A 13,243-nucleotide genomic window follows, 5' to 3' on the forward strand; every position below is an offset into this window, starting at 1 on the left:
AAAGAGGAGAAGACCCCACGTCCACTCCAGATAGAAGAGGAAGTAAACTGCAACAAAGGGGATTAGGCAAAACACTAGGGAAAACGTTTAACTTGAAAGCAGGTAATGCATCAGCGCAGCCTGCTTTCAGAGGCTCCAGGATCTCATATTGAAGGTTTTTATAAATAGTTTTTCATGAACAGGCTAAATAAACATCTATCAGAAAGAATCCCATCCTAGGGCAAGAGGAGGGACCATATGAACCCAAGTCATTACTTAACTTTATCCCTTATGAGTATTTTTAAAAATCTCTGCAGACTTGTAGCCTGTTAAACAGCTGCTATGTTTCACTCTGGCAATGACTGATTTTCAGTTGTGTCTGAACTTGCTGCTGTTTAAATGTATGTTGTTAAAACCTCCAAGCTTTTCGAGGCTACCAAGGAGTGTCGTGTAGAAGTAATTATTATCTCTGTCTCGTGGCACCGTACACTTCTCCTTCCAACTCTTCTCTTGCTTTTCCCTCCCCTGTAATTCTGCCCAGGGTCATGCTGAGCTGGGCAGTAGCTGGGAAGAAAAAAGTATTAGAAATGTTGTCTCCAAAGAGGCGTACACCAGGGCTTCAGAGATTCAAGATCTCTGCTGGCACATCTGAACACTGCCGAGGCTTTCAGAGCACAACATGGTGGGGAATGGCATATTCAGATTGAACGACGGGGTCTTCATGATGGAAGAAAATGCCCCGTTATCTTCCACAGGACAAAAGCAAGGTTTTTTTCAGGCATTTGCAAGGAGGAGGATGATAAAAAAGAGCACAGTGAGAATTATTACTGAAATTGATTCTCCTTCTTTGGCAATGACCTGTTAAACAACCTTTGTGCAAGTCCCAAACTCCCTAGTCAGCCTTGATGCAGGATAAAAAGACACATCTCAAAGAGTGCTGTTGGAGCTTTGCAGCATCAGGTCAAGATGTTGCTCATTTTGTGATATTTCTGTCTGAAAAAAAAAAATCTTATTGGCGACTACAGTTGAAGGAAAGGAAAGAAAGTTCATACTTTACCTGAAGCATCAGGATGATAGAGGCTAGGAGCACTCGTTATTTCTCCTTGCTGATGGAGACAGCTACCTGAGGATCTTTGACTTGCAATGAGAATCCTGCTCTTTGCAGATGGTAACCTGGACACTGCACCCAGTCCTAACTGTGGCTTGAGTATCATGGCAGATCGATAAAAACTTGGTGGGACCTCATAGTGAGCATAGGATGGAGGGCAAAATTCATCTTTCGCAGGTCTTTCCCCAACCTACGGAAAAATCATGAACACAGATATTATGCAATAAATCGATAAACCCAGAAAATATGGAGCTCTAAATTGCTTATAAAGGCTAATTTTCCTTCATTGTGATTCTGGGCTTCAGAACACTGCAGACTGATCATCACTTTCAAAAAGGGATGGTTTTACCATATGAGTCACTGTCCAAAAATAGACACACATTACAGTCTCAATACACAACTAAACCCAAATAAAGAATTGATCTCTCCCCCAAAAGAAAATAGATAAATGGACAATCTTCAATTAGTGAAGATGAAGTTACTGTTAAGTTCTGAAAGGTGATATTACTTACAGAGGTAGATACACCAAGAGAGTAAGTGGAATTTGCATTAGAAGTTATTTAAAATATTCTTACTGAGATATGATTTTGGAGGAAGTCAGTTTTAACTTAGATAGCTAAAAATAAAGCTGAAGGTATTTTAAGTTCATTTTATCAGAGAAATGGTATTGTCAAATCACTTGTGTGAAAAAAAAACTCTACATGTTCTTACTGTGAAATGTTCATTGTAATCTGTGCCCCTGAAGTTCCTGAAAAGAGATCTGGTTGTGGAGGTGGGCACATTTCTGTATGTTACATTTTCAGGGGGCTGTTGAATATTCCAAATCAGAGCTATAAAACCCAGCTGCCCATTTGAATTGGAGAAAAAAAGCAAATTTGCAGACGTGAAACATTTACTGTTTATCACAATTAGATGCTGCTTTGCTAAAATCAGTGACAAATCTCTCAGTATTTTAATGGGCGTATACTGTGAGGACAGCACAGTAAATCCCAAGCTGGAAGTATTTCCAGCAAACCGGCTGTTACCAGGGAACTTGCAGTCAGGGAATGACCTGGTTCCCCGATTCAGCCCTTGCATCTTTCTACACTCAAGCTGGGCTCTGATGCCCACCTCGCTGTGCTGCTTCGTGACTTGGGACAAGGGCAGAGAGCAATGTCAGTAGTTTTCATCTCTCTCATTTACAAAGAACCGTTTGCTTTTCTGGGTAGAGTGCAACTTCTTTACCATTTTCTTATAAAATGCAAAATCATCATAATGTAGAAAGGACCCATAAATATTTTTTCAGTGCATCCCATTTAGGCCACAGGAAAAAAAAAAAGCTTAGGAAATAGGAAATCTGAACTAAATTTGTTTAAAAATTAATCAAAAAGTGCCATAGGCTACCTAGGAAGAAATGTAACTGCCAATTAATTAACTCTGCTGTAAGTTATGATGCATATAATATGCCAAATCAATTTCTATTTAGCAATTATAAGCATTTAGAATATGCACTTCAACATTGGCTATAAAAGCTTTGATCCTAGCTGCTTCAAGATCTTTAATCCTAATTTAGAAAATCTTTAATATGCTAAAAGAGACAAGATTGGTCTTAAACTATTAAATATAAAATCTTTGAGCCCTTTGCACAGGAACTGGGAGGGCAGACGCAACAAACACTGAGCATTATATTTTTGCTCTATATTTTTTCCTTTGTTTGCACTCCTATTTCCTGCCATTAGATCTTCCCGTTTCCTTTTTTATTATACTCCTATGACCTATTTCTACAAGTTAGGGTGCAGGTTTTTTACTGTATACATGATTCTCTAGGCTCAGACTGCAGGAGAAGCTTAGCTGCTTATTTTCAACTTCTGGATATGAGATTGTTTTCCTGGATAAGATTTGGTTATCTTCTCTCTCCCTGATGAATTTATTTCAATCAGATTCCACTATACACTTCCTATCATTTCATATTTAACTGGCAGTGTACATACTAATGCCAAGTTCTTCAGTATAAGGAATAGAGAAAATCGTTAAATATAGAAACCATGTATTTTTGATAAACTGGGTCAGCTTAGCCAAACCTTCAGTCACCTCATTTTTTTTCTTTATTGACAGTATGCTAGGAGTAACACAGAAGGGCAACAAACATCCACACAAAACCAATCAATCAATCACAAGCATAAAACATCTTCTCAAGCTGAGAGAAGTGAGAAGGATTTAGAATAGAATCATTTAGGTTGGAAAAGACCCTTAAAATCATCGAGTCAAACTGTAATTTACCCAAATACCTCTCAAGAAATAGATGCTTTTATTGAAGAGCCCAGTTTTGGGAGACATATACTTGCTATTAAGACATATTATTTTTTCTTTTCTATTTAACAGTGAATCCATGAAGTGTAAAATGCAGCAGTCTCAATAGAATTGTATGCAATTATTGATTATAAGGCCATTTTAAAGCTCTTCAGAAAGATATGGATTAATATGAGACCTGTGAGCATCCTGTACTGGATTTTTGTATGAGGGCCTTTTAAAGAAAAGATCTATTGCAGCCTGCCAACTAAAAAGCAGCTCAGCTGAGAGTTTTACTGTGTGTGGCTGTCTGCTCATTCCCCACTCACCCCATTTAAGAAATTTCTTAGAAAGAGTTGGAAAGTCTGCAGCAAATACTTGGAGTGTACAGGAATTTCCACATGCTGGGTAATCCCAAGCAGAGCTGGCAGCATGGCCAGCAGGTAAGGATACCCAACGCTTTCCTTCGTGTTTCTTTGTTTATAACATTGTCAAACATTAATGCCTCAAGCAAGAATTTTCTTGTCCAGTGCCTGCTTCAGGCAACTATTTGGGAAAAGCGTTGGCAACATCAGTTCAGGCAGTTCAGGTAATGAGATTAGGGGGAAAAATTGCTGGTGACTATGTATAAAACAACTCCCCCTACCCCTTTTTCCACTACAGGCCTTTCATTTCAACTTTAGGCTTTAGTCCATGGTTGAATGGGGCAGGCGGGAGAGCTGGGGATCGGCAGACCTCCTTACAGACCCCCACCAGTACCAGGGCTCTTGGTAGCAGCCATAAAGCAGTGAATAAAGTGAGCCAACGAGCACTCTCTGACAAGGCACAGACCATATCCATATGGGTAAACTCTCACCCTTCAGACCAGGCTGGTCTCATCCATACTGGTCCTTGGGAACAGCCTCTGGGTGAGCACACGCTGGCAGAGGTGGACACTGAGCTGGGGAGCGTGCTCCCAGTCCAGCAGTATGGATAACCTTGCGTGAGCACTGGAGGCCGTGCCCTCCCACTGTTCAGTTCACTGGCAAGGCTACAGCCTTTGGGTCCCACGATTTGCTGTGTTACTTCCCACGGAGGTAACTGGGAACACAAACTGGCCACAAATTCCCACTGGTGCTGACTAGAAGAGGCTGAGGTCCACGTTGAGATGGGGAGCCCACATTGTGATGAAGCACGTGGGCAGCAGTGATCTGCCCTGGACAATGACTGGGTTTTTTAAGCAATTCACTTTGAGGGGTTTTCTACCTTTCTTTTGGGGACGAAGACAGGCATGAAAGGTTTACCTCCACACCATGCCAAGGTAGGGAAAAAAAAAAAAGAAAAAAGTAGCTGCCAGTGCTCATTTAACCTTAACTCAATTCCATTATGGACCCAGTCTCTAAGCACAGCTAGACTGCCTTCACGCATGAGCTGGGCTTTTTGTCTGAGTTGCCCTACGTTGGCTTTAGGACAGGCAGCTCAAGGAGCCCGGCAGGCTCCCCACTGCATGGAGGTAGCCCCGGAGTCTTCCTCACACAGCTCCCCGGGCCTTGCCTTGGAGTCTCCTGTTGAAGAGGGCACCTTCCTATTTTTTCTAGCTCATGGCACCCTGATGGGTATTTAATTGTTCCTACCATTTAGCTAGCTGAAGGGTGCTTAGAGATTACAGGTCTGATTGAGAGCAGCTATTAACACTCCCTATCACAGCTATGTAAAGAGCTATAAAATGCTAATCAAAGCTCTCCAAAGCCCAAACTGGATGTGTGAAATAGGGCAATCTGGGATTTTTTCTCTCACAAAACAGTAGCCATCCTGCCCCGTTGTCTCCTTGTCTCCAAAATCTCTGAGTCTTCAACGCTGTCCCTTCACCAGGGTGATTTTGATCTATCTCAATCCGTCCTAATTGGTTTCTTTTGGATTACACATCAGTCATCTGTCATGAACCCGTACTGTGCACAGCTGCTCTTCTAAGCATCTCTCCACTTCCATGGATCAGTCATCTTCCTTTCTCTTGATCCATACCGGAGCCAAATCAGTCCCTTTTGCATTCCTCTAACTAGCAGGAGAGTAAAGTAATTGCTTTTAGGGTGGCAGCCCAAAACAGTAATACTACCCTCTGCTATCAGCTCCTGACTCCTGGGCTAATGCAAAGTCGTAACACAAACCCCAGTTTGATTGACTTTTCCTTCCCAGCCTCTCCTCCAGGCAGTCCAGCTTCCCTGAAGAAGTAGCTTGCTTGGGTTCAAATCTTCCCTCGTTGAAATACCCACCCAAAGTCATATTTCTTGGAGGAGCTGGGGAAGATGCTATGGATCTTCTCCAGCCTCTAAGTGTCCTGCTTCTAACCCTAGTCTAGAGTAAATCATGCTGCAGATTTGCCACAACCTTTGTCCTTCTCATGTTAAGAACAGTCCTCAGTGGTGCACAGGAATCAGTCCTTTGCTCCCAGGTGTGTTTGCCGATCCTGCCTGATTATCTGAACCCCAACTCTATGGGTCATAGACACCTATGGTCTTCGGAGGGTCATGTCACCCTATAAATAGCCAAACAGCTGCTCAGTCTCTGTTATTTTGGCTTTAATTTCTGTTGCCATACATTAAACAGTAATAACCTAGTAATCTTCCCCTCACCTTACAAGGCAATTGTGAAGATATACTAATAACAGCTAACATAGACAACCTTAAAATTACTTGAATAATTCCTCCTCTGCATGCAAAATATAAGGGACAGAGCTGGAAACTGAAGTTAGAGGGGAAAGGGCAGCAAGCACTGTCCTTTCTGTGTTTGGGATGAGATGGTGCTCTATGAAAAACTATAATCCATGATCACTTCAGTAGATTGCCTGTTAACATGCCATAAGGGCCAGTCTACACTCACACATGATATCTTAATTTGGGTATTTGCCAGCTTTTGATTGTCAACAGTCACCAAATTTGTTATTTCAATGCTGTTCCTTGGATAAATACTGTATGTAGAATGAGGCAGGCATTAAAATAGCCTCCATAAGACCACAAGACACACAGAAAAAAAAAAAAGTTAATTTTTTTTTTAAGACTGGTTCAAATTAAAAACACTTGTGTTATCTTCAGTATTTATACAAAAAGCTTGGTTGTTGAGCTACCACAGGTCCCAAGCAGCAGATGCAAGGGCACATCACAGACCCGAATGTAGCTCCCTCTTCCATGTCCTTTCTCCACCTTTCAAGCAAGGTCAACCTTTCTCCACTGTGGTCACTTCCCAGCAAGGATTTCAGGGAACCAAAACTCCTGACCAACTTATCAAGGCAGAAACACAACAAGCTATCAGAAGCCAGGGTTGGCCAGAGGGACTTCCACCGCCTTTTGGTTGCTCGGGGAGGCTTTCTGGGGAAAAGAGACTTATTTGAGGTGCAGGTCAATATAACACACAGCATTAAAATGAGTCAAAAGTAAATCTTTTCCTGTATGATATATATAATCTAACAAGAGCTCTTATAGTCCCTGGGTTTCAGTACAGCTAAACAGAAGGGAATTAGTTTAGACCTCTAGTGCTCTGTCTGCAAAAACCTGCCAACTTTCCCATTAAGGAGGAAAAGTGTCTGTGGGCAAATTACATTCATTTCCCAAAGCTGCTTCTTGGGAAAAAAAGAAATTCCATTTATGAATAAATTCAAACAGCATGTCTCTTCATTTCTAAACATCCCTATTTATACTACTAGCAGGTGACTGGTTTGCTGGAAAACATTGGAGGAACACAGTGACAACTTCCAGTCACAGATCAGACATCGTGAGAGGGTCAGTGCCAGAAACGGTTAAGTAAGTTTATTTCTAATGATCACACATTGCCTTGATTTAGGATTTATTTCTTATTTGGGATTTGAAAACTAACTTCTGGCAGCACCAAGTAAGTAAATGATCGCCACCGGGCACACAAAAAAGGCTGTCAAAGCTGCCTCCTTACCTCCTGCAGAAACTTCTCGCTCATCGGACCGAAGTGATGGCCAGGGGGCCTGATTCCTGACACCACCAGTCCAGAACTGAAGAGTCTTGGCTTCTGGAGGTCAGGTTTAAATTTGTCGTACAGGATGCTGGTGGGCTTTGCCTCCCCTCCGTTGGATACCTTCTGCTCTGTAGAGATGGGCATGCCACACGCAGGGCTACCAAAGGGCAGCCCTGCCGGTGCAAACGAAGGGTCGAGCTGCTCTATCGACCGAGGGTTTCTCCTAATGTATGTGATGATTTTAGGTCTCACGGGTTTGGGCCTGGGTATGGCAGGTTTCATCTCGACACTTTCTTCCAGCTTTTCACCGCAGTCACTGTCCACACCCGCCTTGTCTGCGAGGGAGCCCTTGGAGTGGACCAGGATAGGTTTGGGGATGGCACTGCTGCAAGCAGTCTTGATAGGCACTTTAGGGGATATGTTTAATAACTGCGTACTGTCAATGGGAGGTAGGACTGAGGAAGGTGACAGTTTGTCAACATGAAGTGCATAAAGGTCCTTCAAATTACTGTTTGATAGCGTGGGCTGACTATTAACATCCAGCGTTGCCACCGGGCGCACAGGCGTTGGGACACATAAAAAGGCATCAGCCTTTGCCGAAACATTACAGCTTTCTAGTGCTTCACAGCTCTCTGGTGCTTCCTCTGGAAGATGTTTCTGTGCATTAGCTGTCTTTTTACTTGGAACTGAAAAGTCCAAGGTTTCCGCATCACTGTCGTGGTTGTCAGGTTGTTGGTTTGACACTGTCTCTGCACTGCGCACTCCATGCTGATCTGAGAGATCAGAAGCAGGCACAGCAGCATCCTCAGTGCTTCCTTTGACTAGCGTCAGTTTATTCTCATTAGCTTTCAAAGGTTTGCTGTCAGGTAGATTAGTATTATGTGTAAGACATATCTGTTCACCAACTGTTTCAGCGCAACCTGCGTCAACTTCATGTAAATTTTCATTTTTTCTAGGTGTCACTTTGCCACTGGATTTACTACTGCAGGTGAGCGGGAATATTGTTTCCACTTCTTCATCAGTAAAATATTCCTCACCACCCTGGCTAGTTGCCCTGTTGCCACTGTCATTGCTTCCTCTCCCCTCCCCACCGATGGTGACGTTATCACCTAGCAATTTGTCATCAGGATAGGTTACCACCTGGCTTGACAATGGATCCCCTACTTTATTACAGGCATCTTGAAAATGGGATATTTGAAATTTTGATGCATCAGACCCAGAGCCTTTCTGTTCCTGCATTGCTGTGTTTTCATCTTTTGAACATCCCAGGAACTCCACCAGCATAATTCTCTCAATCTTCTGTTGACACACAGGTTTAGACTGTAGAGATGGTGCAGTCTTAAGCTCCAGTTTTTTACTTTTATTACCCTGACCTAATTGTGCTTCTGATTTACTAGCAATCTCATTGGGCTTAACAGCTGAATGTTGAGAATGAGAAGTATGCAGTGTGCTTTCAACGTTAACATTTGGTACATTTTCTGGTTTACTTATTTTCTTGTTCCCTGAGGTAGATGGTTTGGAATAAAATACAGTATTTTCCTCTGAGGTATTGTCAAGTGGATGAAACACCATCCCAAGGAAATGATCCGTGGATGTTTTTTGTGATTTCTCTGTATTTCCTATCAAATGGTGTGACCTGTCGATGGAGTCCAATGATGCAGAAAGCAGACGTTTACACGACACGCGGCCAACGCAGTCTTTTGCGAATGTTTCAGATTGAGGAGAGAATTTACTTGGTCTTCCCAAAGAAAGCCTTTTTATTCTCTCCATCTCCACAATCCTGGGCATTTTACCCTTCGCAAAGTTCTGGGTGAAATCAACATCACCTTTGGAAGTAACCTCCAGGTTGGCATCATTTGTGCTACTTTTTAAATTGGACAGACTTTGTCCTCGGCTAATCCTGTTATGCCTTGATATATCCTTAGCTTCGCTGGTCCTACAATCTTTCCCCATTTCCCTGCTTGTGGTGGAGGGCAGCTTACTTTCTTGTACACCGGTGTGACAGGTCTGAGTGTCTTTGAAGGTCAGAAGTTTATTCTGTTCTGTATTCAGATGAGTAACTTTCTCTGATCCTACAGAGTGTATATTCCCACTCTCATCTGTCAAATCATGTTTCTTAATATCCCCCTCAGTGGTTCTAACTTTTGTCACAATTTGGTTGGCATTGGTATCCCCCACACTCACTATGCTTTCATTATTATTTTTTATTTCGCTGCGGTTGTCCTGAAGCTGGGCATAACATGACTTGTTTGGGATTAACGGAGCACTCATTTTGAAGTTTCAGGTGACTGCTTTTTTGGCAGCCGTAATTAATAAGAAATCTTTTTTTTTCCCCTATCAGGTTAACTATTATGCATGCTTCGGTTATACATTTAAATTATAAACTGATCAGTAGAAAATTCCTCGTCAGAAAGCTTGGAGTCTCTTGTCAGAGTCACATTTTTGTGCTGCTCAGTTGTCTTCCATGCAGCCTCTGGGCCTAGGAAATCTTTATGACATGCAGTAGAGAGGTTCAACAAAAGCAAAATAGATCTGTCAAGTTCCCTCTGAATGAGAGCCAGTTAATCCAGCCAACCTATGAGAAAAAAAAAACAAAACAACAGACGTTACATTGATGTCAGGAATCATGCCAACAAAACCAAGGTTAAAATCAACAGCACTTCCAGGTACATCCCCAGGATAGAGCGTTTTCAAACACCTTAGATGCTGTTTCAATCACAGCTTTGCTCCCAGCAAAGATTCTTAGTGTAGCACAGATCTCTGACTTGAGAAGTTACACAGTTAAAACTGCCCTGGTTAGAAGAGTGGTTGCTACTGTTTTTAAGCCACATAGATTTACAACTGGAAATAGGCATAAATAGCTAGGTGAGGATGGGATCCCACATTGAGGGTCTAAGCACTTTGATATTGCTATAACAATATCTTTATTACACCAAGTAGCTACTGATGCATTTAAAGCACCACAGTATAGAGAAGCCATAAGTAATAAAATTCCAGCTCCATTAGGGGACGTTTATGGGTTTCTCTCCTTGCCTTGTACAAATCACGGCTGTACTTGTGCTGACACCCTATCCCCTTCAACATTTCTTAGACAGATCTATAGATACCAAGAAAGCAAAAGCTATGACTGGAGGTCTGCAAAGAAAAACTGTGTTTTTCTAAGACAGTTGCATATGTGTATGTCCAAATATAGAGGATTATACACCAGTCCCAATACAGTGCAGCTCCTTCTGGGTCACTCCCACCTGTAGATTTAGGAGCCCAGATTTTGTCCTCTATCACCTCCGACAAGATGAAGGGGAAATTTCTGTCTATGCCATACCCAAGTTCACTCTCTGAGATATTTCTTGTACCCTGTATGTTCATACCCTTCAACATAAAAGAAATACAGACACTGGAAATTGGAACACGCTTGTTGTGGTTTAAGCCCAGCCAGCAACAAAGCACCACGAAGCTGCTCGCTCACTCCTCCCCCCTGCCACAGTGGGATGAGGAGGAGAAAATACAAAGAAAAGCTCATGGGTCGAGACAAGGACTGGGAGGGATCACTCCCCACTTACGGTCACGGGCAAAAGACAGGCTCAGCTTGGGGAAGAAACAAAATCAATTTAATTTACTACAAATCAAAGCAAAACGAGGATAATGGGAAGTAAAACCAAATCTTGAATCACCATCCCCCCCACCCCTCCCTTCTTCCCGGGCACAACTCCACTCCCAATTTTCTCCACCTCCTCCCCTCAGCAGTGCAGGGGGACGGGGAATGGGGTTTGGGGTCAGTTCATCACATGTCATCTTTGCCGCTCCTTCCTCCTCAGGGGGAGGAGGACTCCTCACTCGTCCCCTGGTCCACCATGGGGTCCCTCCCACAGGACACAGTCCTTCATGAACTTCCCTGGCATGGGTCCTTTCCGCGGGCTGATCTTCAGTCACAGCCTGCTCCAGCGCGGACTTTCCCATGGAGTCCCGGCCATCTTGGGGGGCATGCATCCCCCTGCTCCGGCGTGGGCTCCTCTCTCCCCAGGCTGCAGGTGGGCATCTGCTCCCCCACTCCGCTCCGTGGGCTGGGGGGGGGGGGGGACAGCCTGCCATCTCACCACGGGCTGCGGGGGCATCCCCTCCTCCAGCACACCTCCTCCCCTCCTTCCTCACTGACCTCAGCATCTGCAGAGGTGTTCCTCTCACATTCCAATCCCCCCACTCACTACGAGTTCCCCTTCTTAAATCTGTTCTCCCAGAGGCGCTACCGCCGTCACTGATGGGCTCAGCCTTGGCCAGAGATGGATCCGACTTGGAGCCAAGGAAGCTTCTAGCAGCTTCTCGCAGGAGCCGCCCCTGCAGCCCCTTCCCCACTACCAAAACCCCGCCACACAAACCCAAAACATTGCTCCACAGCTCCCAGAAGGCAGAATTCAAAGCACCTGTGATGCTCCCAGCCCTGCTGGGTTTCTAATCGGGGCTCCCAGGGGCACAAACTGGAAGTGCTGATGAAGTCCGCTGCTCTGTCTGCAACACCTGGGTGCAAGCCTGGGCCCGCGTTTCTAACACCCGCTATGAGCAGGTCGTCCCAGCCTTTGCATTCAGTTCAGCTCTGCTCACAATGTCTGGCTCTGAGCTCAATCCAGTTTCTTTACACGGCGCACACGCGTGTTGGTTGAGTCTGGATTCAGGCTCCTGGCATAGTTCCAGCTCTTCAGCAAACAATAACTAATTAAATTAACTCATGAAACAGAACACGGTATTAAGAATTTCACTTCAACACCACAGAATTGTATTATTATAGATCTCGTTCACAAAGCACTGTGAAGCAAGACTTTTAAACTACTTCTGTGTTCTGTCCTTATTCCCAGAGAGAAAAGAATTGAATACTTATTAAATTAAATATATGCATTATGGAGTTTTTTGGTTCATTTCTCATTGTTCCTTTTTTTTCCCCAAAAAATTACAATACCAGAATTTACATATTCAACCTGAAAGCTGAACTCTAAATACTCTTCACTGGGCAAAGCATGTCTGTTATCTGTTTGGTTAGCTAAGAAGGGGCACTGGTAGGCTCCAGAGGGAGCTGAGTTCAGTCAGCACATGCTTCTCCCTCAGCTGGCAAATGGCAAAACTCTGTGGCACCAAAAGTGAGGGCCACGAAAAAGATCAGAGGGCTGGAATACCTCTCCTATGGAGAGAGGCTGGGAGAGTTGGGATTGTTCAGCGTGGAGAAGGCGGCTCTGGGGAGACCCTGTTGCAGCCTTTCAATTCTTAAAGGGGGCTTATAAGAAAGATGGACAAAGAGTTTTTACCAGGGCCTGTAGTGATAGGACAAGGGGTAACAGTTTTAAACTAAAAGCAGGTAGGTTTAGACTAGATATAAGGAAGAAGTTCTTTACTATGAGGGTGGTGAGGCACTGGAACAGGTTGCCCAGAGCAGTTGTGGATGCCCCATCCCTGGCAGTGTTCAAGGCCAGGTTGGATGGGGCTTGGAGCAACCTGGTCTAGTGGAAAGTGTCCCTGCCCATGGCAGGGGGGTTGAACTAGATGATCTTTGAAGGTCCCTTCCGACCCAAACCCATTCTATGATTCTATGAATTGAATAGAAAGTGCAATGAGGAATTGAGAAAAAGATGGAGGAAACTCATCCTCATCTTTCTTGCACTACCTTGTACTCTCTTACTAAAAGTGTCACCTGATGGCCCAAAACTTTAACAGATTGTGGTGAGATGACCATGGCCAGCTGCCAGATGCCCACCCAGCCACTCTCTCCTTCTCCCTTCTTAACAGGACAGGGGGAGAAAACAAGATGAAAAAGCTCATGGGTCAAGATAAAGACAGGAAGATCATTTCCCAAGTACCATCACAGGCAAAATAGACTTCACTTAGGGAAAATTAATTTAATTTATTGCCAATTAAAATAGAATTGGATGGTGAGGAACAAAGACAAAA

General features: G+C 43.8%; 1 protein-coding gene across 1 annotated transcript in view; it reads right to left on the bottom strand.

The window, feature by feature from the left end:
- The window catches only part of MTUS2 (microtubule associated scaffold protein 2), a 310,632-nt gene that overhangs the window by 189,613 nt on the left and 107,776 nt on the right, over nt 1-13,243 (bottom strand). Inside the window, exons 4-5 of the mRNA XM_075050661.1 lie at nt 7,274-9,887; nt 1,037-1,277 (exon numbers count right to left, since the gene is read on the bottom strand). Coding sequence (XP_074906762.1) covers nt 1,037-1,277; nt 7,274-9,583 — 2,551 coding nt within the window. The 5' untranslated portion in view covers nt 9,584-9,887. The remainder of the gene's footprint in view (nt 1-1,036; nt 1,278-7,273; nt 9,888-13,243) is intronic.

The sequence above is a fragment of the Buteo buteo genome, chromosome 18, assembly GCF_964188355.1.
Source record: "Buteo buteo chromosome 18, bButBut1.hap1.1, whole genome shotgun sequence".
Classification (NCBI taxonomy): domain Eukaryota; kingdom Metazoa; phylum Chordata; class Aves; order Accipitriformes; family Accipitridae; genus Buteo; species Buteo buteo.